At 45.0% G+C, this 25,450-nt stretch overlaps 2 protein-coding genes across 3 annotated transcripts; one reads left to right on the top strand and one right to left on the bottom strand.

Moving 5' to 3' along the window:
- Positions 1–131: 131 nt before the first annotated feature.
- Sf3b6 (splicing factor 3b subunit 6) lies at positions 132–7,374 on the top strand. The gene is made up of 4 exons (XM_042696750.1): positions 132–296; positions 2,721–2,839; positions 6,826–6,964; positions 7,124–7,374. The coding sequence occupies exons 1-4, from the start codon at positions 267–269 to the stop codon at positions 7,211–7,213; spliced, it is 378 nt and encodes a 125-aa protein (XP_042552684.1). The 5' UTR covers positions 132–266; the 3' UTR covers positions 7,214–7,374.
- On the bottom strand, positions 482–25,311 carry Fkbp1b (FKBP prolyl isomerase 1B). Of its 2 annotated transcripts, none has more exons than XM_042696745.1 (4): positions 25,167–25,311; positions 21,561–21,608; positions 16,230–16,342; positions 482–1,029 (listed from the first exon to the last, which is right to left on the bottom strand). In XM_042696745.1, the coding sequence occupies exons 1-4, from the start codon at positions 25,201–25,203 to the stop codon at positions 685–687; spliced, it is 543 nt and encodes a 180-aa protein (XP_042552679.1). In that variant the 5' UTR covers positions 25,204–25,311; the 3' UTR covers positions 482–684. The 2 variants fall into 2 exon arrangements, with proteins under 2 accessions (XP_042552679.1, XP_042552681.1); XM_042696747.1 differs by lacking the exon at positions 482–1,029 and adding an exon at positions 12,733–13,362.
- Positions 25,312–25,450: the final 139 nt, after the last annotated feature.

The raw sequence follows: 25,450 nt of genomic DNA, 5'->3' as shown, positions 1-25,450 counted from the left end.
TCTAATCCGGAAGTGCCTTGGCCTCTGCTTTTTGACTTCGCTCTCCGGCGCCTTTGGCTTCGGGTCTTTATGGTCGAGACCGGATATTACGTAGGCACGTCTTGGCGTGGGACGGCGATCTTCCGGCCGCGCCGCAAGAGCTTCCGGTTGCGCTGGATGTTGATGTTCTGCGGTTGATACCGGGCTGGGCTCGAAGTCCAGCGGGTCCTCTCCCGGTCCCCTGCGCGTTTCTGTTCTTGGTGCTGTAACCTCCTCAGCCCGCCAGGATGGCGATGCAAGCGGCCAAGAGGGCGAACGTAAGTGCCGCGCCTTCTGCGGAGGGGAGGGACGACTTCGCGGCTGGAGTATCGGCCTTCCGGCCTCGGTCCTCAGGGCCAGGGCGCCCAGCTTCCGGCCCGTCGGAGGGGCTGCCCGGTCCCGCTCGCAGCCACAGTGCCGCCCGCCCCTTTAGGCCGTGCTGTGGCTCCCCCGGGGCCAGCGACCGTGGTAGTCGCGGCCCCTGCTGCTCGTCTCGCACCCACGACTGGTGTCAGGATGATCCCCTCAGCCTCGTCCTCAATAAGCGACCGTAGTTCACTGCGTCCCCTCACCTGCGAACGCGATGGGGCTTTTTCATGCATGTATTAATCCGAAAGTAACATTTGAGGGTCTGCTGTGCGTCTGAATTCCCACACGGGAAGCAATTCATCGCTTATTTTGTTGGTCATCTACTATTATATCAGTCAGCTTTAGGTATTGGGTATACAGGAATGAATAAAGCAGAAAGTTCCGAGTACATTCTAGTGTTTGAATTAGAGTGCTATGGAGACTTTCTAAAAATGAAAATTTCGAGCCGAGTCCACAACTGTAAGACTCATAACAAGATGAATGCAGATAACAGACCACAGTAATGTTGAGATGGGGGTCTTTGATGACCTTCATGGTTCTTGTAATCATTTCAGTGGATGAAAACTTGGTTGCAGTAGGATGAGAAGATTCCACTGAAATTGAGAAAGTGAAGACAGTAGCAAGCCCTTTTGAAAAGTTTTTCTATCGGGAAAAGAGAAATTGGGTGATGGTTGGCTTTTTTTTCCTCAAGATGTATAATCTAAAGTGTATTTATTTGTACACCAATGAGGCTGCCCATAAATTGGGAGAAAACATGAAAGAAATACGGCTTAAATTCCAGAGTGAAAGTTTTGAGTAGATGAACAGTAGGTGGAATAATACAAGGAAAGTGGGTGGATATAGATGAATGTAGTTTGGGCAGATAAGAGTTAAACATTCAGATGTTAAATAGAGTGATGGTGGTGAGTTTTTAGGCCAGAGGAGAAAGAGTGGTAAGTTTCACAGAATAAGAAAACAAGGGCTGGGAAGGTGGCTCAGTGGTAGAGCGCTTGCCTTCCATGCCTGAGGCCCTGGGTTCGATTCCTCAGCACCACATAAGAAAAAAGCCGGAAGTGGCACTGTGGCTCAAGTGGTAGAGCGCTAGCCTTGAGCTGAAGAGCTGAGGGACAGCGCCCAGGCCCAGAGTTCAGGCCCCACGACCGGACCCCTCCCCAAAAAAATAGTAAAAAAAATAAAAAATAAAAAAAGAGAAAGAAAACAAAATTACCAAGGACGTATATTGTGATTGTCTAGTGATGCTGTCTCTTTAAACTTAAGCTTAAATTTTATTTTAATTAATCACTTATTATTTGTCACCACTATTAGTTTGAAGGAGTGGAATGAGTACCTTATTCTTGCACTACAAAATATTTATGCCAAAAGTCAATGTAATAAATAGCTACTAACAAATATATGTAATTGAATGTGTTAATAAGGAAAACAAAAATGAGATCTTGATGGGAGATCTTGCTTTGAGAGTGATCGACTTAGACCAAGGACAGTGTAAAGAGTCAGGAAGTAATGATGAAGCTCTGTAGAACAGTATCATTTAATGTCAAAGACAGAGAAGAAATAGAATTAGGAGGAAATAGGGTGTTTAGAAGAGAGCAGTCAACAGTGTAAGAAGCCACAGAGAAGTTTGAGTGTTGAACACTGCAATGAAAAGTTCTTAGTAAATAAAAACACTTCAAGGGCTGGAGTGGAAGCTTAGGTTTTAGTGTCAATGAAGTAAAATAAGACTTCTTTCTTCTACATTCTTGACTAAAAAAGAAAAAAAGGAACAAGTCTCGATAAGTAAATAGAGAATACTGTTAAATTAAGAGACAAAAACCTTGTGTTTTTTCTTTATTATGTTTTCCTAATGCTTAGCCCAGTGTATTACATTTAAAAAGCATTTAGAAACCGGGCGCCGGTGGCTCATGCCTGTAATCCTAGCTACTCAGGAGGCTGAGATCTATCTGAGGATCATAGTTCAAAGACAGTCTGGGCAGGAAAGTCCATGAGATGCTTATCTCCAATAAACCACCAGAAAACTGGAAGTGGCGCTGTGGCTCAAGTGGTAGAGCGTTAGCCTTGAGCTGAAGAGCTCAGGGACAGCGCCCAGGCCCAGAGTTCAAGCCCCACAACCGACCAAAAAAAAAAAAAAAAAAGGTTCTCGTGGATTTTTCTGCCTGGACTGGCTTTGAATCTTGATCCTGGCTTTGAATCTTGATCCTTAGATTTCGGCCTCTTTAAGTGGCTGGGATTACAGGTGTGAGCCACTGGCTCCTGACTTGCTTGTTTTTTTTTTTTTTTTTTTAAGTGGTACCACTTCTGTCCCTCAGTGTAATGACTGTACATCTTTCTCATTTTAGATTCGCCTTCCGCCTGAAGTAAATCGGATTTTGTATATAAGAAATTTGCCATACAAAATCACAGCTGAAGAAATGTATGATATCTTTGGGAAATATGGACCTATTCGTCAAATCAGAGTGTAAGTCTTTCTTGGACTTCTGAAATATCATTTAATGATAATGATGGCATAATCTGTCTTATATCTATTTTACAGGTGAATATACCAAGGCACAAAGATTAAAAGTGCTAGTTCACATGGTGTTTAGTGATAAATTCTTCTGGCTATAAATTGAACCTCTTTACTACATAGTTTCATAGCTTTTGCCACTAAGAATCCTTTGAAAGTATTTTAAAGCTTTTATTTTTAGTCATAGGGTTTTGTTTTGTCTTGTCTTGTCTTGTTTCCCTGCGCTAGTCCTGAAGCTTGAACTCAGGACCTGGGTACTGTCCTTGAGTTTTTATGCTCAAGGCTAGTGCTCTACCAATTAAGTTACAGCTCCTCTCCATCTTTTTTGGGGGGAGGTAGGGGGTTAATTGTTGATAAGTGTCTCAAGGACTTTTCTGCCCAGGGTGACTTCAAACTGAGATCCTCACATCCTAGCCTCCTGATCTTAGCTAGGATTACAGGCGTGAACCACTGTCGCCCACATACAATGTTTCTTCCTTAATACATTTTTTACATCCAAAGGATTTTCTTTTTCTTCTGAAAGTAAATCAAGAGCTGGAAATATATCAGCATTAATACTTGAATGGGATGAAAAAGAAAGTGTTGTAATCCTTTATAGGGAGTATCAGTCCTCAGAGTACCTGGTAAGGGTTGTGGACGCTCTCTACAGAAGAACACACACAACATTTAGCTCATATTTCAGGGGATACATGCCCTGTAGGTTGAGAAACCCTGTTCTAGGGTCAGAGGGTAATCTTACAAAATCATATACAGAAGATCCCTGTCTTAAGGCCAAGATTTTATTTTAGCCCTGTGCTAAGTTGTCTAGCCCTTTTGGTTTTCTTTCTTCACCTGCGACTCTTAATAGTGGAAGTGGCGTGATAAATTTACTGAATTAGTTGTTCGACTTGGGTTCAAGTACCAGCTGAGCACTTGTTAGTTTCATGAAAATGAGAAGAATACTTACCCTACCTGAGCTCTCTGAAGACTCTTAGTTTGAATCAAATTGAACAAAGTCTGTGAAAGTCTTTTGAGTCTTCCATTCCTGTGGGCGCTTTCCACCCCTCTCCTGACCCTATAGCCCCTCCTATGTCCATTTTTTACTAGTTAATGTATGATTTTGCCATTGTCCATGGATTCATCTTTCCCAGAAGTATGTGAGCTCTCAGGATGAATACTATGTATTCTTTCTGCTTCATGTCAACAACTTGTTGTCATGCCTTTGTGGTAAGCACTCAACATACATAAATAAGTGAACAATGAAGAAAATGTAATATGGTTGTGATTAGTTCATTAAATCAATGGATAGAGAGTGCTGCAGAACCCACCACAAGGAGTTACATGGGGCGATTTACACCTGTGATCCCAGCCAGTTGGGAAAGGTTACATCAGGAAGGTCAAAAATTTGAGGCCAGGGTTAGGAAGTTAGCTTAGTGGTAGAGTGTTTGCCTAGCATGGATGAAGCCCTGGGTTGGATTCCTCAGTACCACATGAACAGAAAAGGTCAGAAGTGGTGCTGTGGCTCACATGGTAGAGTGCTAACCTTGAGCACAAAGAGGCTCAGGGACAAAGTCCAGGCCCAGAGTTCAAGCCCCAAGACTGGCCAAAAAAAAAAAAAATCGAGGCCAGATTGGGCAAGTTAGGGAGACCTTGTCTTAAAATGAAATAAAAAGGCCTAAGGATATAGTTCAGTGGTAGTGTGCGTGTCAAGCATACAGAGGTTACAGGCTCCTTGGGACCACAAAAAAGAAGAGAAAAACAAACAAACAAAAACAAGTACTAAAGTAATTCAAGAAGCGTTTAGAGAAGCTTTGCTTCTAAAGCTTCTACCTAAAGCTTCTTCCTCCAGTCTCAGCTTTAGCGTTGCCCTTTTAGAGAGGCTTTCTTCAACTTCCCTAGCTGACTTCTTTCAGTCTGTTTTTCCCATTTATATAATGTCTTCCTCTTATTTCAACATAGATCCTTGAAGAAATGGGTGGTACTTGCCTTTGTCACTGTTGTAGCACTGTCACTTAAGAAGAATGTTATGTCGGCTTTTATATAGAAGTCTGGGTTACAGGAACTTAGGTCTTACTCATATTATAGATTGATAGCCATTTTTTCTGTTCCTTCATTATGATCAAGCTCTATTGCATATTTGGTACCCACAAACTATGGTAACTAGCCCTCCCAATTTTCCTAGTACTGAGAGATTTTCTTTTGGTTGCTAAAACTTCATCACTCTGGCAGAACAATTGCTCATCTGACATGTAGCAGACACGTTTTTGCTTTTGTGTGTGTGTGTGTGTGCACGGGCGCGCGCGCATGTGCGTGCATGTGCCCTTGCCTGTGCCTGCCTATGGGTCTTGGGGTTTAAACTCAGGGATGGACGCTATCCCTGTGCTTTTGTGCTCAAGGCTAGCACACTACCATTTGAACCACAACATAACTAGCTTTTGGTGGTAGTTAATTGGGGATATGAGTCTTAAGAGTCTCACAGATTTTTTCTGCCTGGGCTGGCTTTGAATGGTGATCCTTATCTCTCAGTCTTCTTTTTTTTTTTTTTGTGGGGGGGGGGAGGAGGAGGGGTCCCATCGTGGGGCCTGAACTCTGGACCTGGGCGCTGTCCCTCAGCTCTTCAGCTCAAGGCTAGAGCTCTACCACTTGAGCCACAGCGCCACTTCCGGCTTTTTTCATTTTGCTTATGTGGTGCCGAGGAATCAAACCCAGGGGCTCATGCATGCAAGGTAAGCGCTCTACCACTGAGCCATCTTCCCAGCCCCTATATCTCAGCCTTCTAAATAGCTAGGATTACAGCCAATGGCTGTAGTTCGTACTTTTTAAAGCTTTTTCATACTGTTACCTCCTCTGATTGTTTTTTTTTTTTTTTGCCAGTTCTGGGGCTTGAATTCCGGGCCTGGCCACTGTCTCTGAGCTTATTTTGCTCAAGGCTAGCACTCTACCAAATGAGGCACAGTTCCACTTCTGGCTTTTTCTGCTTATGTAATACTGAGGAATCAAAGCCAGAACTTCATGCATGATAGGCAAGCACTGTACCACTAAGTCACATTCCCAGCCCTCTTCTGATTTTTTTTTTCCGGTTGTGGGTCTTGAATTCAGGGCCTGGGCACTGTCCCTGAGCTCTTCAGCTCAAGCTAGTCCTCTACCACTTGAGCCACAGTGCCATTTCTGGTTTTCTGGTGATAAATTGGAGATAAGAGTCTCATGGACTTTCCTGCCCAGGCTGGCTTTGAACCAGGATCCTCAGATCTCAGCCTCTTGAGTAGCTAGGATTACAAGCATGAGTCACCAGCACCCAGATCCTCTTCTGAGTTTTAAAATTACATGCAACCAAGTTGAGCATCTTTAATCCTGAAAATCCAAAATACTCCAAATCTGAACGTTAGCCACCACAGCACTGTAAAAGTTTGTATTTGAACATTTCTATTTTTGTATTGCGAATGCTCAAATAGTAAAGTCATTACAAATATTCTAAAATCCAAAATCTTAAATACTTCTGGCCCAAGTATTTTATATAGAGGATTTTGAATCTGTATTAAATTAAGGTGAAGCAGAAAAAAAATAAAATTATTTTGAAACAAGAACTTCTCTTGCTTATTAATAAGAACCATCACTCCTGAGTACTGCACTTTTCCAATTTAAGACAGAAACATTGTTCTTAGTATAAGAGATGGGAGAGTCTAAATCAGTGAATGTGAAGATTATAACATTACTGCAAAATTAGAGATAAGTCTTCCTTTCCTTTCTTCTTGTCTCTCTTTCATCCTTCTCTCCCTCTCCCCCATTTTTTTGGGTGTGTGTGTGCCAGTACTGGGGCTTGAACCACTGGGCACTGTATCTCTTCAGCCACAATTCCAGCACTTTTCTGGTTAATTGAAGCTGGAGTCTCACAGACTTGCCCATAATGGCAAGTGTTTAGGTATGCATGTATTTTAATTATATGTGATTTACCTCTGCAGGGGAAACACACCTGAAACTAGAGGAACAGCCTATGTAGTCTATGAAGATATTTTTGATGCCAAGAATGCATGTGACCACCTGTCAGGATTCAACGTTTGTAACAGATATCTTGTGGTTTTGTACTATAATGCCAACAGGGTAAGTTTGGTGAGCAAAGTTCTCATCATATGGAGAGCGCATTTGAGAATGAGCATAAAACTGGACCATGGTGGGAAATATGTGCTATGGGTTCTCTTCTTGACTAATGCATTTAGCTGAAGGTTGATACCTAAAATTCCATGCTTTCCCCCTATCCAGGCATTTCAGAAGATGGACACCAAGAAAAAGGAGGAACAGTTGAAGCTTCTCAAGGAGAAATATGGCATCAACACAGATCCACCAAAATAAAAGTTTCTCACATTTTCATTTTGGACTAACACCTATGAGTGACCACCACTACCATTTTTTCCTTTGTAATTAATACTGAATATTGTTGTTTCTTGAGATTTAAAATGACTTGCTTGGATCTTTGATACATGTTAAAATATGTTAATAAAACTTGTAGTTTTTTGTAAAACATGTGTTTTGAACTTTCTCTTCCCATTTATTTGATTTATTTAGTGAGTCCGGTTGTGGGGCCTGAACTCTGGGTCTGGGCACTGTCCCTCAGCTCTTCAGCTCAAGGCTAGCACTCACTTGAGCCACAGCACCACTTCCGGCTTTTTTTTTTTTTCCTGCTTATGTGGTGCTGAGGAATCGAACCCAGGGCCTCAGGCATGCAAGGCAAGCGCTCTACCACTGAGCCACCTTCCCAGCCCCCTCTCCTCCCACTTAATACTACAAAAAACAAAACAGGTGAGTCATATAAAAAGACATTGTTTTTTTTCTTTCATGTGATTGTTTCTAACACATTTATAAGATTATTTCTTTGTTGCTTAAAACGAAACAGGTGAATCATATAAAAAGACATAGTTTTTTTCTTTCATGGGATTGTTTCTAACACATAAGATTATTTCTTTGTTGCTTTATATGTCCCTCCCCCACGGTATAACCCCTGCTTTCACTGGATTTGATGTTATAATTTGTGGAGGGGAAGGGAGAAAACAAATCGCTTAAATAGGGATACAGGTGGACCCATTGCAACAATGAGATGTACAAGTCGTTATGTCGAAAATGGACTTTACAACTTCGGTGGGGGGGGGAGGGCTATGGGGGGACAGAGGGAGGATGGGATGGGAAGGGGAAACAAAGGAGGAGGCTACAATGCTTGATAAGAAATGTACTCATTATCTTGCCCATGTAATTGTAACCCCTCTGTAAAGTATTTTCACAATAAAAAAAAAATGTACACAGAAAAAAAAAAAAAGACTTGTAGCTCAGGCTTGCCTGCAACTTGAGATCCTCCTGCCTCCATGTCCTAAGGGTCGGGATTATAGGCATATTCCACCATACCTGACTTGAAAATAGGGGTCTTAAAAAAATTGGGAGGAGGGGGCTGGGAAGGTAGCTCAGTGGTAGAGCGCTTGCCTTGCATGCCTGAGGCCCTGGGTTCGATTCCTCAGCACCACATAAGCAAAAAGAAAAAAGCCGGAAGTGGCACTGTGGCTCAAGTGGTAGAGCGCTAGCCTTGAGCTGAAGAGCTGAGGGACAGCACCCAGGCCAAGAGTTCAGGCACCATGACTTGACCCAAAAAAAAAAAAAATTGGGAGGAGAGGTTGAGACAGCATCTCCCTGTGTTGCCCAGGATTCTCTTAAACTTACATTCCTTCTGTCTCAGCCTACTCGGTGCTAGGATTACAGTTATATCAACCATGCCTGGTTGCTTTTTATTTTCTTAATGCTTAGTTATCAAAGGAACTTGTCATTTATTGAATGTCTATCAATAATGAACTCTTTCTAACAATGTTGGTAGCTGCATGGTGGCAATGAAGAAACAGTAGTACATCATGGTGGCTGAATGAAATGCTTTCATAACAATCGTTAGTCCTGACCCAGATACCTTCGCCAGTATGGATCCCCTTGTCCTTAGAACACTGGTCCTTTAGGGGCTGAGAAGGTGGCTCAGTGGTAGAGCTCTTGCCTTGCATGCTTGAGGCCCTGGGTTCGATTCCTCGGCACCACATAAGCAAAAAGAAAAAAGCCGGAAGTGGCGCTGTGGCTCAAGTGGTAGAGTGCTAGCCTTGAGCTGAAGAGCTGAGGGACTGCGCCCAGGCCCAGAGGTCAGGCCCCACGACCGGACCCCCCCCCCCCCAAAAAAAAACACTGGTCCTTTAGAGAAATGGCCATTCAGGAGCTGGTGAGGTGGCTCAAGTGGTAGAGTGCCTGCCTCGCAAACCTGAGGCCCACAGATCAGTGCTCAGCGCTACAAAAAAACAAAAACAGAACAGCTATTCAGGTGATAACACACTTATAAAGAGTAGGCTGCCTGTGTAATGGTGTTGTTTGTTAAGTGTCTGATATTGCATTTTTATAGCCTTTCCTTTTTATTATTAAGCATCTATATTTCGGACAGTAACTCTTAGTATAACTTTGCCATAAAACATTTAATGTTCATTCTACAATCTTAAGTTCCTATGACTTGGAAATAGTATAGTTATTACCACATTCATTATAGCTTAGCAGCTTGGGAGGTGATAGCTATAATTTTCTTTTTATAGTTTAGGCATGAGCCAAATGGAAAAACATGGACTAAGTGTTTTCTGAATAACCTGAACCTAAAATAAGTTTTAAGGGGATATGCACTGAATCATTTAAATGGACAAAGAACATTTATTCTACTTTTAAATGTTTTTAGCTTTGAAATCTACCATTACTTTAAGAAAATAAGCTTATTTATACTTGTGTTATCTTTCTAAAGCTCACTGTTGAAAAGGAAATAATTGACTTATTAATTATGAGTTTTTGAAAGCACTGAAAGAGAAGAAAGCCACTTCTAAGGTATGTCTAAGAAGGGCAGATAAAAAGAGCCACGTTGGTAATTTTTCTTGTGAATGTTTTTTTATCAACTCCTTATTAATTTTGTAAAGCATGGTATGACTTCTGCTTATGAAAATAAAAAAGGAATTTCTTCTGTCAGAGGACAACTGTACTTAGAGTATAATTTGTCTTAGTGACAAACTTACTTGCATCTAGTGATGTTAATGCAAGTGGGAAATTTCTTCTGTTAGCAAGTTCTGTTAGCAACTTCCTTCTGTTTGGAAATTATGCAGTGCAGTTTCAAGAACTTTTACTCTGGGCAGATACTGAGCTCCTGAGGAGCTGCGCTGAGATGCTGAGGCTGTCCTCTGCATTCAGCATCCAAAGCTCAGTTTTCCCAGTGAAAAGGTTAGCAGTGAACAGATTAGTGACTGCCTGAGCTGCCTTACTTCTGTCTAGGTTTAATTTCGAGTTTCTAAGGACTTGTAGGAATAGAGATTCTTCGGCAGTTTGGAAGCGACTGGGAACCTAGATCTCAGAAATGCTCTCTTCCTTTCCAGCTTTTAGTGCATTTTACAAGACAGTGTTCAAACAGCATATTCCGTCCTAATGTTCATGGCCATCTTTTAGTATGTATGCTACTAAAATGAGCATTCATTTCTTTTTATGGTACTATAGGTTGATCTCCAGAGCTACCCTTCTAAGCAAGGTCTCTGCCACTTGAGCCACACCCCAGTATCTATCTTTTGTGTGTGTAGGGGCCAATACTAGAATTTGATTGCAAGGCCTTGGACTCTCTCACTTGGCTTTTTCATTCAGCACATTGGGCCACACCTCCAATTAGGCTTTTTGCTGGTTCATTGGAGAGGAGTATCAAAGACTTGTGCTCAGACTGTCTTCAGACTTTGATCCTGAGGTCTCAGCTTCTGAGTAGCTAGGATTACAGGCAGGAGCTACCAATGCTTGTTTGTATCATCTTTTAAAAGCTCCGATAAACAGTTGATTTCTCATTTTGCCTGCAAAGCTTAGCACATCATCTCCAGGTGCTAGTAGTAGGAATAGCCAATCGTTTGTATTTTCTAGGGTTGTTTTTTTTTAAAGGTTTCTTCTTTTGCCACCTATGGTATAAATACTCTATATACTATGCCCTATGGTGGACACCTGAATTAGTCCTTGATGTCATTTTGTTATCTCATTGGTGTCACAGCAGAAAATATGGCTATACCTTTATACAGGCTACTGAGAAATCATTACAGGTAGTTGGATCATCAAAGAAAGCAGGCACCAAGGGAACACCCCAGAAAGGAATAGGCGCTGTGCCCTCTGACTGCACTGTTCCATGGTGGAATAGATCATAGGGACTGTGAGGGATTAAAAGTAGGCTACTTTGCATTTAATGTTCTCCATCCTAAAATAGTGCCTCTTCATCTCCTCCTCAGTCCTCAGCTGAAAAATTCAATCATGATGCTCTTGGAGATAAGAAATGGATGAAGTAGCCAAGATTACATGGCCCTATATCCTATATGTGATATATATCAGTAGATCTTTGAAGGAAACATAACACTGTTATTAAAATATCTCCAGTATTAATATTAATATTAAAACATCTCCAAGTCATCACTGACTATTGATGGCTAGGAGTTTATCCTGGGGCTGGGAATGTGGCTTAGTGGTAAAGTGCTTGCCTATTATGCATAAAGCCCTGGGTTCAATTCCTCAGTACCACATTAACAGAAAAAGCCAGAAGTGGCTCAAGTGGTAGAGTATTAGCATTGAGCAAAAGAAGCTCAGAGACAGTGCCCAGGCCTTGAGTTCAAGCCTCAGGAATGGTTTAAAAAAAAAAAGTTTTGTCCTATGCCAATTAAAAAAAAAATCTTAGTTATTTTGTCCCAAGTTCCTCTGACCTATATACCAATAACACCAATAAGAACTGATTTTTAAACCTACCTGGGGATTCCAATGAGTTACAGGAAACATTCTGAAAATAAATAGCCAGGCATGGTGGCATACCTGTAGACTCAGTTACTCAGCAGGCTGAAACAGGAGGATCACTTGAAGCTATGAATTGGGAAGACCAGCATGGGTAATATAGTGAGACTTTGTCTCAATAAAAGAAGTGGATGGTTGGAGGGATAGCTCAGTGTTAGAGTCCCTCTGCCTGGGTTTAAATCTAGTATCACCCTACCCTAAAACAGAAAGAGGCAGTACATGTGGCAACAAATTCAGAATCATGTATTCTCAGAAATAATTCTCCAAGGTAAGTGAGAACAAATCTAGATGAAACTAAGCAGTATGCGTAAAAACAAGCTCAGTTCAGAACCATACATTTTTTTCAAACGTATCTTCCCAGTGTGAGTTTGCTCAGATGTGCATATTCTCTGGTCTGGGTTAGAGATGCTCAGGCCTCTCACTGACTGAGGTCCAGCCAGATAAGGAACTGCAGGACCACATGAGTTCAAATCCCATACTTGTATTTGTAATACAGAAGAGGCTTCGTGTGAAAAGTTTCAGTTAGAAGAATAAGATGTGGGAACTGGTGGCTCATGCCTGTAATCCTAGCTACTCAGGAGCCTGAGATCTGAAGGTCGCTGCTCAAAGCCAGCCCATGCAGGAAAGTTTGTGAGACTTATCTCCAATAAACCACCAGAAAACTGGAAGTGGCGCTGTGGCTCAAGTGGTAGAGTGCTAGCCTTGAGCTGAAGAGCTGAGGGACATTGCCCAGGCCCAGAGTTCAAGCCCCATGACCGACTGAAAGAGAAAACTATAGAGCTAGGTATGGTGGTACATGTGGGAGACATGCAGTCTGAGGCTGGCACAGTCATAAAAATTAACTAAAATGCAAAAAGGGTGAAGACAGGCTCGAGTGGCAGAAAGTGCTAGCAAGCACAATCAATAACAGTATATTAAAACAATCCAGCATAAATAATGCTCACATCATCGCTATAAGATTTATTATTATTCTAGTCACTAAGAAGTCTCCTTTCCCACTCTTCCCCAAGAGAAATTGGCTTATGTGGTCCTCAGAGAACTTCCTACCTACAAGAAAGATGGACAGGAAGATGGCAAGCACAGAGTCTTTATTTTACACAGCTCCAAAGAGGACTTTAAGTGAGCAGCCAACAAAATTTATCAGAGGAAGTGACAGCAAAGGTAACTGGCTCAAGTCCCTCTGTGTATACCATGTACATTGCATGTCTGAGCACCTTGTGTATCTGGCTTAAGTGAAGGTAAGGCATTTTAGATTGTGCAAACAAATCTGTGGTCAGAAATGGCTACTACATGCATCACACTAAATGCACAACCTGACATTATTTGATCTGCAATCAAAGTTTTCTCAAGCAAAGATGCACATGAACAATGACAAACAATACAGAGCAACTTGGCAGAGAATGGCTGTGCAGAACAGTGCACACTGATCAAGAGCCCCATGCGGGAGGAGCCTTCCCAGTGGCAGAGCCGGCTAGGAAGGTGAGCAGCAGCCATGTCCAGCCACCTCGACTTCCTTCCTGCCTTCACTCTAAGTTGAGCAGCTCCACGTCAAAGATGAGGGTGGCATTTGGAGGGATGACACCAGGATGGCCCGTGGCTCCATACGCCACATCAGGAGTGCAGGTCAGCTTCGCCCTCTGCCCCAAGCTCATCTAGCAGGGATGGGGGCAGATGGGGAGAGGAGAAAGAGGACCCAGCTTGATTTAAAAGAAAAAAGTGAGATAACTATGGCATTTTTTTTTTAACCAAACCATCTTCAGGTCTTCATCTGAAGACCTGAGATGAATTTTATATGTGGCATGATAAAATTATGTTAACAGCCCTAACAAATGTAGGTTTTGCCTCAAAATAGAGACTTGCCAGCGGGTAATTCTAGCTACTTAGGACCACAGTTCAAAGCCAGCCGGAATAGGAAAGTCCATGAGAGTCTTATCTACAGCTAAATACAAAAAAAAAAAAAAAGCTGGAAGCAGAATTGTAACTCAAGTGGTAGAGCACTAGTTAGCCTTGAGCAAAGAAGCTCAGGAACAGCATCTAGGTCTTGAGTTCAAGCCCCAGGACTGGCACAAAAATAAAGCGAGAGAGGATACAGTGTCTTGATTCTTGACTTGACCAAGTAGTCTCAAATTCATTCAACAAGCATTGCTGGTTATCCAATTAGAGTGTGGCCAGACACTTCAACTTAATCATAACTGCTCCTCACTCTTCCAAAGAAGCCAGGAGGAATTGTATAAACAACATTCTGACATAGTTAAAAGGAGAGAGGAGCCAGGCACCGGTGGCTCAGGCCTGTAATCCTAACTACTAATGAGGCTGAAATCGAGGATTGCGGTTCAAAGCCAGCCTGGGCAGGAAAGTCTGTGAGACTTTTATCTCCAGTTAACCACCAGAAAACTGGAAGTGGTACGGTGGCTCAAGTGGTAAGAGCTCTTGCCTTGAGCTGAAGAGCTCAGGGACAGGGCCCAGGCCCATAGTTCAAGCCCACGACTGCCCCCCCCCCCAAAAAAGGGGGAGAAGTTCATTAAAGAAGTTCAGGGACTAGAGGTCACAGCAAAATGGTGAGGGCTTAAGAGAACAGCTTGGATGGAGTGTCTTATGATCCACAGACAGACCAAGGAAGGATGTGTGAACTAGGGCTCATCACAGCAGGAGCCAGGTGCTGGTGGCTCACATTTATAATCCTAAATACTCAGGAGGCTGAGATCTCAGGATTGTAGTTCGAAGCCAGCCTAGGGAGAAAAAGCTGTGAGATTCTTATCTCTAACCAGCAAAAAGCCTAGCTGGAGTTGTGGCTCAAATGACAGTGCTAGCCTTGAGCAAAAAATCCAAGGGAAAATACTAAATCCGGAGTTTAAGCCTCAGTACTGACTAAAAGGTACAATTAACTCCGCATTGGTGAGACAATTGATGACATTTGAAAGTCAATTTTTGAATTTCAAATAATTCAAAAATTTGAATTATTCATTCTTTCGATGTTCATATTCTGGGTTTGATTTAGTGTATTACAAGTTAAAAAATGGTAACATATTGTATTATGGTTAAATAAGATGTTAACATTTGGGAAAGCTAGGTTCTTCGTACTATTTTTGTAATTTTTTTCTTTGGTCGGTGGTGGGGCTTGAACTCTGAGCCGGGGCACTGTCCCTCAGCTCTTCAACTCAAGGCAAGCATTCTATCACTTGAGCCACAGCACCACTTCAGGTTTTCTGGTGGTTAATTGGACATAAGAGTCTCATGGACTTTCTGGCTTAGGCTGGCTTTGAATCAAGATCCTCATCTCAGGCTCCTGAGTAGCTGGGATTACAGGTGTGAGTCACTGGCTCCCAGCTGCAATTTATTTATTTATTTTTATTTTTTATTTTTTTGGGTCCGGTCATGGGGCTTGAACTCTGGGTCTGGGTGCTGTCCCTCAGCTCTTCAGCTCAAGGCTAGCTAGCGCTCTACCACTTGAGCCACAGCGCCACTTCCGGCTTTTTTCTTTTCTTTTTTGCTTATGTGGTGCTGAGGAATCGACCCCAGGGCCTCATGCATGCAAGGCAAGTGCTCTACCACTGAGCCACCTTCCCAGCCCCTGCAATTTATTTTTAAGGCTGAAACTATTTTTTTAATAACAGTTTTATTTTATTGTATGTATGTATGTATTTATTTTCGCCTGTCATGGGGCTTGAACTCTGGGCCTGGGCGCTGTCCCTGTGCTCTTCAGCTCAAGGCGAGCGCTCTACCACTTGAGCCACAGCGCCACTTCCGGCTGAAACTATTTCAAAAAAAGTTGAAAGTATTTCTTGGCCTATCCCACTCTAATTCTGCTGTCTTGGGCCAGAAGCTGGTTGGCCTTCTCAGTAGCTCAGAGCTAGCCTAGGGAGAAGTGCCTGGTATGAGAAGCCCCCAGGGCCCAAAGGAATTTACAAGGTTATGGAAACTAGTAGGGGAGGACAGAACCAATAGTAAACACTAGGTGGCACTGCCCTGGCAGTAGAGTCAAAGCAATGGTAGTATGAAGGTGGAAGGCAAAGAACTGATCCCAAGTTCCCAACTCCTTAAACTTTTTTTTTTTTTTTTTTGGGGGGGGGGTCTGGTCGTGGAGGCCTGAACTCTGGGCCTGGGCGCTGTCCCTCAGCTCTTCAGCTCAAGGCTAGCGCTCTACCACTTGAGCCACAGCGCCACTAACGGCTTTTTTCTTTTTGCTTATGTGGTGCTGAGGAATCGAATCCAGGGCCTCAGGCATGCAAGGCAAGCACTCTACCACTGAGCCACCTTCCCAGCCCATCCTTAAACTTCTTTTTTTTTTTTTTGGGTCTAGTCGTGGGGCCTGAACTCTGGGCCTGGGCGCTGTCCCTCAGCTCTTCAGCTCAAGGCTAGTGCTCTACCACTTGAGCCACAGCACCACTTCTGGCTTTTTTCTTTTTGTTTATGTGGTGCTGAGGAGTTGAACCCAGGGCCTCACGCATGCAAGGCAAGAGCTCTACCACTGAGCCACCTTCCCAGCCCCCTTAAACTTGAGTTAGTATACTCATCCTACCTGGGCTGCACCCTCTTCAAAACCTTTAATAACTTCCTGTTTGCCAATTCTGAACTTGAAAGGTTTGTTTCTGTCTCTGGATGAATCAAATTTCTTCCCATTTTGGAGCATTCCTGTTGAAGCAAGAATAGGGTAGGAGAGAGATATGGCTATGAGTTAACATGCTGAGATCAAACGTGTCTAAAATGGAATTCCTTTTCTGCACAAACTTTCTCTTCTTCCTGACGGTTTCCATCTGCAGTATTAATTGTCCAAGCAAGAAAACTCAACAATCCCCACCACCTACCGCTAACTCTTATCTCCTTGGAATCTGCCTTGTTTCTCCACTGGCTACCAGATGAGAATAAGACTCAAACACTTCTTGTTGCTCATAACTGAACCACTTACAACCATCACTCTTCAGTCTTACCAAGTTACCAACGTATTTTCTTACCTGTGGGCAGGGAAAACTTCCACTGTAAAACCCAATGGATTTTTTTTTTCTTTTAAACATAGACCTGATAGTATTACTACCCCTGCTTAAAACACTTTCGTAAACCCTCAGGGTAGAATGCAAATGTTTACATTCCATAAAGGCACTTCCCAGTCTGGCTACTGCCTGTCTAAGCCCTCTCTACGATTTCTCCTCCCCTGTATCCTATTTAGATCACACCTTTCTCAAGTTCCTCTGCACTTTTTTAGCTACTTCCTCCCTGTATTTTTCCCACGAAGTATTCCAGCTTGATGTTGAGTCTTCACCTAAGTTTTCCCCAAAATACAAAGCCCAAAAGTCACTGCCCAAAGGACCTGTGAGGTGGCTAAGAGGATCACACAATGCCTGTTTGACCTCAGGATTCCCAGCTGTTGTCTCCCAGCAGTGTGGAGCATCTATTGCTCTCTAGCTACAGATGCCTAGTCATGTGTGTGTGTCAGTCGAGTGCCCAAGGACGAACAGCATCTTTCCTGTATTTACTTCTTATGGTGACTCTCACTCAAAGATCCTATCATTTTCTTCTATGACTTCTTCCTCAGCTACTGGACCCACTACATAACGTATTTGGGGACCACAGAAAGAGTTGGCATCTAAATTAAGAGACTGAGTTCTGACTTTAGTCTGGTACTTACTCATTGTGTGATACTGGGCCAACCATTTCCTTGGTCTGAGCCTGATTTTCCATATTTAACATAGAAGACTCTGCCAGCTTAGTGTCTGAGCATCTATGATTTCACTTCTGAATTCCTACAATTTAAATGTGTACTAGAGAAAGAGTCATATTTACCTACCTTCTGGGTAGAATAAATTGGACTCTTGCCTTGGGTTCTAAATGAGGCAAAGGAGAAAACCCTCTGGCTACCCAGTGATACACACAGATGGATGTTACAAAGATGAACTGCAAATTCATGCATATACACAGGTTGCTATGATATTCAAGTAAACAGAGATAATTATGCATGCTCACATGTACTTATGCATACACACTCAAGATTAAAACCATGCTGGTCAAACAGATGCTAAGAAAATATTTAGATACACAGATCTACATACATTCATAGAGAAGTACTTGAACAAATACACACATGTGTACACACACACACACACACACACACACACACACTCCATTGAGAGACTTTCTCATTCCCCAATATCTTCAGGTTTCATGTGACTAAGTCAGCTTAGGGTGTGTATATTTAGCTATTACTGCAAGTTCAGCTAAAACCACATAGTCCATGATCAGGACCAGACATACAGTTACTTCACTTGGCAAAGATACTACTGCAATGCATCAAATGCAAAAGTCATCAAATAATGACTTTTTTTGGGGGGTGGGGGAGCTGGGTGCTGGTAGCTCACACCTGTAATACTAGCTACTTAGGATGCTGAGACCTGAGGATCACAGTTTGAAGCTAGATGGAGAAGGAAAGTCTATGAGATTCTAATCTCCAATTAACTACCAGAAAACTGGAAGTGGAGCTATGGCTTAAAGTGGTAAAGCACTAGGGACTAGAGCTCAGGAACAGCGCTCAGGCCTTGAGTTCAAACTCCATGACTAACCAAAAGGGAAAAAAAAGACACTTTTTGAATGAATGTTTCTGTGTCAACTATATAACTATACTGAATATGTACTCCTCCCTACCAAACCACACATAAAAATCAATTCCAGGTGAAGCATATGTCTACATTATGAAAACAAATAATAAAAGTTTCAGGCTTGAGATGTAGCTCAGTGGCACTGTGCTTTCATAGCATGCAAAAAACTCTGAGTTTGATCCAAATAATACCACTAATAAAGTCTGTACGAAGGGCCAGGCACAGTGGTGCACTCCTGTGTAATCCCAGCTACTCAGGAGGTAGAGGTAGGAAGATTGCATTTTGAGGCTAGTCTCCACAAGATGTTGAGATCCAAACTTAAAAAGCCAAGGGGTTAGCTGAGTGCTGGTGGCTCACCTATATAATCATAGCTACTCAGGAGGCTGAGAACTGAGGATCATGGTACAAAGTCAGCCTAAGCAGGAAAGCATGTGAGACTCTTATTTCCAATAATACACTCAGAAAACAGGAAGTAGTGCTGTGGCTCAGGTGGTAGAGTGCTATCCTTGAGCTGAAGAGCTCAGGGACAATGCCCAGGCTCTGAGTTCAAGCCCCACGACAGACAAAAAAGCCGAGGGGCTGAGAGTGAGGTAGAATGCTCACCTAGCATGCATGAAACCCTGGGTTCAATTCCTCAGTACCACATAACCAGAAAAAAACAAAAATGGCACTGTGGCTTAAATGGTAGAGCATTAGCCTTGAGCAAAAGGAAGCTCAGAGACAGTGCCCTGAGTTCAAGTCCCAGAACCCTAGATATATGGCTAAGTGATAGGGTGCTTGTCAATAGCAAGTGAAGGCCTTCAATTCAAAGCTCCAGAACCACACACACACACACACACACATGCACACGCACACGCACGCACACACACACACACACACACACACACACAGAAAAAGAAGAAAAGGCCAGCCCAGTATGGTAGTTCATACCTGTGATCTCAGCTACGCAAGAGGTAGAGGTAGGAGGATCACAGTCTAAAGCTGACTGTAAGAGTAGGAGACCTTACTGCAAGGAATAAAAAGCTAAAGCCAAAAGGCTGGTAACCATGGCTTAAGTAGTAGACTTGCTAGCAAGTGCAAAGCTCTAAGTTAAAAAAAAAAAAAGTCCATGGGACTCATCTCCAATTAACCAGTGAAAAGCCCAAACTGGAAGTGTGGGTCAGGTAATAAGCTAGCCTTGAGTGAAAAAAGCCAAGCAAGAGTGTATTATTACTAGATGAGTGCTGGTGGCTCACACCTGTAATCCTAGCTACTTAGAAAGCGAAGATTTGAGGATCATGACTTAAAGCCAGCCTGGGCAGCAGAGTCCATGAGATTTTTACCTCCAATTAACTACCAAAATGCCAGATAGGAAGCTATAGCTCAAAGTGGTAAAGCACTAGCATTGAGTAAAAAAAGCTTAGGGACAGTGCCTAGGCCCTGAGTTCAAGCCTCAGAACCAGCACCAAAACAAAGTATGACTATGAGTTCAAGCCCCAGTACCAGCACAAAATTGTTTTTAAGCCTTCATTGAGGCTGGGGTGTGGCTTAGTGGTAGAACAGTTGCCTGGTATGGGTGAGGCCAGGATTTGAGGCTTAGCACTCAGCAAACAATTTCAGGAGCCTGAACATCTTCAATTATGTATTCCACTTTTTTTTCTTTTTTTCTAGTCATGGGGCTTGAACTCAGAGCCTGAATCCTGTTCCTGAGCCTCTTTGTGCTCAAGACTAGCGCTCTACCAGTTGAGCTACAGTGCCACTTCCGGCTTTTTCTGAGTAGTTTATTGGAGATAAGAGTCTCTCGGACTTTTCTGTCTGGGCTGGCTTCAAACCTCAATCCTCAGATCTCAGCCTCTCGAGTAGCTAGGATTATAGGCATGAGCCATGGGCACCTGGCTTTGTACTCTACTTTCCAACGTATGTATTCAAATTTTTAAAAAGCTTACCAGAAGCTCCATATATAGTTTCCTGATGTGTTTGATAAGACTGTCTCTTGCTAAACCACAGCCACTGGTAGTTGATAGTGTTTAAGGCACATTGGCTGCTCTGTGCATATATTGTGAAAAGACTTTTCGAAAGGATGCTGTGGTTTCAGTAACTTGATAAACACTGGTCTGTCCACAACATGTAGAACAGATAAATCAATTACCCAGGTCAGAGGCCCAGAGGCCTTATGGTAATTAGGCCACATCACTGGGAGATAAAACACAGCTCCAGCCCACTGACATCAGCGACTGGTGACCCAGCCGTTGAGAAATGTCCACAGTGTCTGCTAGCACCAACCCGGTGCTTCGCACTGGCCCAGAGAACTGCTAAAAATGGTCCCACCTGAATACACCTCAGGAATTGAGCTGCCTTTACTGTATGCTAAATAGTTATCACCCCCCAAGAGTTTGCCATATTAGGAAGCAGGGTCACAGGCACAGCCCTCACACCTCTTGGAACAAATATCTGCTTGTGAGCTCCCTGCCAGCGGTCCTGAAGAGCTCATCTAGAACGGCTCTTGCCCTACCTGGCTTTAGATACACAGCATCCAAGTGGGGATAGAGAGTGGTGGGGCTCTCCTCTGAGCTCCTGCAGCCTCCAAGGCAAGCTCTGCTGTCACCCCACCCCTCGCCGGGGCCTCCTGTGACTTGTCTGTTTCTTCCCTGGCCACTACCACAGCCTCAATGTAGGTAGGGAATCTCTCTTGCTCATCTTCGTGCCCCCAGGACCAGCCCAGCACAGATGGTGCCCAGTAATAGTAGGCTAATTTGAACTGTGTATTTCTTTTCTCCTTTCTTTTTTTCACTTCTTTTCTTTTTTCTTTTTGAGATGGTGTCTCACTCTGTAGCCCCAAGTGGCCTCAAATTTGCAGTCTTCCTGCTCAGCCTCTCGAGGGCTGGGATTACAGGTGTGTACCACCATACCCAGCTGAACAGTCTGATTCAGAAGAGAAAGGAAATCTTGAGGAGGCCAACCTCCTTTTCTGGAATGACACTATAAGGAGAAAAAGGGAGGATGGGGGCTTTCTGAGCCTCCAGAAAGAGTTCCAACCATCAGACAGAACCAGGAGGCTTCAGACAACACCTCACTTACCACCTTGTCTGTAGTGAGTTAGGGGGATGTGGCAGGTTTGATTCCACCGGAGGCTGGCACCACAGATTGCCTTTGCAGGTGGAGAGAAGTGGACTGGTCACAGGGGGATCTGGCCACCTTGGGCTTCTGGCCTGGAGAGGAGCTTATAGGATAGGCCTGCCTTGGGAGGGGTAGGTCTGGGGCAGGGCTAAGGGAGGAAGGCCTACCTGTGTAGTGTACCACGCATGTCTGGCCCTTCTTGGGGAAAGTCCTTCCTGTAAAGAGAAACCAGGCAGATGAAGAAGTAGGGTATTAGAAAAACTCACCTGAGACATTCAAGTGTGATCTCAGGCCCACATTCCCCCCTGCCACGGAGATGCCTGTGGCCCTGCTTCTGCTCTGTGCCTTGTACGAGCCAGAACAGGTCACCTCACTTTCTGGTCTGGATCTGAACTTTATGCCATTGCCTTCCTCAACTCCCCAGTTTCCACAAAAAGAAAAGAAAGAAAGAAAGTTTTTCCTTTTACCTTCCTTCATCCACTCCACAAGCATTCATGACCATCCTACCATGTGTCAAGCCAGAGATACAAAGCAATAGATAAATACACACATGAATTCAACAAGAAGTTAGTGCTAGATATTGGTGACTCACACCTATAATCCTAGCAACTCAGGGGCCTGAGATCTGAGTAACATGATTCAAAGCCATCCCGGGCAGGAAAGTCCATGAGACTTATCAATACCAAAAAGCAAGAAGAGCTGTGACTCAAGTGCCAGAGCCTTGAGCAAAGCAGCTTATGGACAGTGCCCCCGTCCCTGACTTAAGCCCCAGGACTGGCACAAAAAGAGGAAGAAAGAAGATGTTAATGGTAACATGTAAACCCTCACTGTTTCCAGCATGAATAAACACAATTACAACTGCTTATTGAGTACCATCTATGTCCTAGGCCTGCCTGATCCCAGGAAGCACAGCAGTGATTAAGTTCCTGCTCTTCTGGAGTTTACATTTTAATGGAGGGAGACAAACAGTCCTTAACTCTAGAAGACATATGTGGATTGTCTTCTAAACAAAATAAGTCTTCTAAACAAAATAAACATAACTATGACTTTAAGACACAATGAACCAGTAATTTTAGAAAAGGCAGTCCAGCTGGGTGCCAATGGCTCACACCTGTAATACTTACTACTTAGGAGGCTGAGATGGGAGGATGGAAGTTCAAAGCCAGCCTGGGCAGGAAAGTCTGTGAAACTCATATCTCCAATTAACCACCAAAAACCTGGAAGTGGCACTGTGGCTCAAGTGGTAGAACTCTAGCCTTGAACACAGAGAGGCTCAGGGACAGGGCCCAGGCCCCTAGTACAAGCCCCAGGACCAGTCAAAGATAAAAAAATAAGAGGCAGTCTAGGAGGAGCTTTTAGAGGAGGTGATGCTTGAACTGGGACTTGAGGGAAGATGGAAGAACCAGTGCACAGACCTCACGGAAGAAAGGACTGGAACATTTGCACAATCAAAGAAGGCTTGGGGACTGAAAAGGAGAGGAAGAGGAGAAGTGGGGCTTACAGTGCCAGATTGAATACTACGAGCAACAGGAAACCAGCCACTAGAGGGTTGTAAGCAAGAGAATGACATAATCTGAATTAAGATTTTATAAGATCACTCTGGCTGCTGTGTGTGGGACGGACAGCGAGGCATCTGTTGCAATAATTCAGACAAGAAATCAATGATGGCATGAATTAAGATGGTGGCAGAAGAGAGAGTAGACTAGATTGGTGATGTATTTTGGTTGTGGAGCTAACCAGACATACAAATGGATTGAAGATGGAATTCAGGATGGGGGAAAAGGCAAAAAAAAAACAAACCCAAGAACAATGTTTAGGTTTCTAGTTTAGGCACAGGGATTTGTGGTGGGACTCTTTCCTTTGGTGGGGAAGAACAGATTCATGCAGGTGGCAATCATGAAGTTCTTACTAGATATCAGAATTTATAAGACAAGAAGTCTGTACTGAAGGGACGCATTTGAGTGGGATTTAAAGCTATGGAGGGAAGCTGAGCCCCGGTAGCTCATGCCTATATTCCTAGCTACTGAGGAGGCTGAGATCTGAGGCTTCAGGCAGCCTTGGTAGAGACTCTTCCTTCAAGTCACAAAAAAGGGGACAGGGGGAAGTGGAGCTGTGGCTCAAGTGGGAGAGCACGCCGGAAAGGAAACAGCAAAGGGATAGTGCTTAGGCCCTGAGTTCTAGCCCCAACACTGGCACAATAAATAAATGTTGGAAGCTTGGTAAGGCAAACAGCATAGCCAATATTTAAAGGCTGGCAGAAGCCTGGAAAAGGGACATCCAAGTGAAAAAGCATCACAGAGCCATAATGGTTCAAACGACAAAGGAGATGAGAGAGGATGTACAGGAATGAAATATGGGAGAGAACATGACACACAACACATTTTCAACCGCCAAGAATCCAGGGCCAGGGATGTGACTCAGTGGTAGAACACCTGAATCTGATCCACAGCAAGGCCAAGAGGTTAAAAAAAAGAAAGAAAAAAAGCCGAGTCCAGCCAGAATGGGAACCCTGTGTCACCCTGTAACCCAGGGTCCAGCACACAGTACATGTTCCATAAATATTTGCTGAATGGGTAGTGTGTTTAACAGCACTCAGGGAGGTTGGTGAAGCTGGAGGAGGGGGGTGTAACTTTGCCAAGAAGAGGAGGGGAGTAAGGTGTGGCAGCCAGGCCAAGGATGAAGAGATGAGACTGAAAGTTGGGGAGCCAGTTCAGAGGCTGGGGGGCGGGATTGTTCAAGGCTCTGCAAGATGCATCTTGGCCCCTGTGTCAACGTATCCTTAGTGGACAAAGAAGTGTGTACCCCAAGGGCAATCTGGGTAGGGGCTGGTCCTTCCAGATACCACTGCCTTTCAACAAAGAGGGCGCCTGGAGCCAGGAAACCTCCAATTCCTGGAGGGGGAGCAGGTGGTGTCAGGAATACCCAACCGGAAGTTTGCCTACCAAGTCCTGCGGAGATGGGGAACCGGGAGTGCGAATCGAATCCCACAGAAGGAATCACGAAGTAACCATCCTTTGCATCTCACACCCCGTTACCTAAGGGCTTGGGAAGGTAGGAGGTGCCCACGGCCCCTGGACACGGAGCCGGAGCCGGGAACCGGGAGGAGCACTTGGGGACGAGCACGGCAGAGGGAGAGTTCTGTTTAGGACTCCTCCCTCTAAGGTATCGTAGGCCATCCAAGCAGGTGGAGCAGCAGGTCGCGGGCCTGGGCTTTGAGGTGTAACCGTGGAGGCCATGCGGGTGGACAGGATGGCCAGGGAGGCGGAGCGCGCCGGGGAGGATGGAGATGCAGGGGCGGGGACGGGGGCCGAAGGTCTGCGCCCAGCCCCCGGCGGGGGGAGAGGCCGTCCACGGGAGGCCTGGCGGGGTGGGGCAGGTTACGAAGGAACCCCCCCCCCCCCGCAGGTCCGTCCTCACCCCCGGTTTCCAGAGCTCGCTCAGCCAGGCAGGGTACGCGGAGCTGAAATCCGACCCTGGGAGATCGGCAGCCGCGGATAACCGAGCGCTTCCAGCGCAGGAGGCGGCGGCCCCGAGACGGGGAGTGGGGGGGTCCGCGGCCCACCCCCGGCCGGGCCGCCGTCCCCCTGGGTGAGCCGGTGCAGAAGGGGGACGGGGACGAGGGTCTCCGGGGCGCCCAGGAGCCTCCTCGGGGTGTGCGTGGCGGGTCCCCGACCTCATCCCGCCCCCTCCCCTCGGGCACCCCCACCCCGGCCACCTCGGAATCAGACCCCGGCCCGCGGGCTCCTCCCCCGGCCCCGCCGCCCGCCCGGTACCGTCTCCCGGGGAAATGGTCTCGATCTCCACGCCCATCGCGCTCCCGCAGGCCCCGCCTCCGGGGGGGTCCTCGCCGCTGCCCCGACCCCGGCTCCGGCCCGACCCCGCAGGAGCTCCGGGCTCGTCTCCCCGCCGCCGCCGCCACTGCAGAGCCGGAGGAGGTGCGGCTGGAGCCGGGACCTGCGCGGGGAGGGGCCACCGGCGAGGGGGCGGCGGGGTGGAGCCGCGGGGAAAGGTGGGGTGGGCCGGGGCGGGGCCCGGGGAGGGGGGCCCTGACGCGGCG

This window comes from Dipodomys spectabilis, unplaced genomic scaffold, assembly GCF_019054845.1.
Source record: "Dipodomys spectabilis isolate Male_0828 unplaced genomic scaffold, ASM1905484v1 ptg000210l, whole genome shotgun sequence".
NCBI lineage: Eukaryota > Metazoa > Chordata > Mammalia > Rodentia > Heteromyidae > Dipodomys > Dipodomys spectabilis.
This window is presented reverse-complemented; position numbering and strand designations above follow the sequence as displayed.

Excerpts from the sequence above, each read along its gene's own strand:
- Fkbp1b (XM_042696745.1), bottom strand. The coding sequence starts at position 25,203 with ATGGGCGTGGAGATCGAGACCATTTCCCCGGGAGACG. Across the intron at positions 16,343-21,560 it reads ATGCGTGGTACACTACACAG|GAATGCTCCAAAATGGGAAG; the intron begins GTAGGCCTTCCT and ends TTGCTTCAACAG. Across the intron at positions 1,030-16,229 it reads TTGAAGAGGGTGCAGCCCAG|AAAAACTTTTCAAAAGGGCT; the intron begins GTAGGATGAGTA and ends TTTTCCCGATAG.
- Sf3b6 (XM_042696750.1), top strand. The coding sequence starts at position 267 with ATGGCGATGCAAGCGGCCAAGAGGGCGAAC. Across the intron at positions 297-2,720 it reads AAGCGGCCAAGAGGGCGAAC|ATTCGCCTTCCGCCTGAAGT; the intron begins GTAAGTGCCGCG and ends TTCTCATTTTAG. Across the intron at positions 2,840-6,825 it reads CCTATTCGTCAAATCAGAGT|GGGAAACACACCTGAAACTA; the intron begins GTAAGTCTTTCT and ends TTACCTCTGCAG.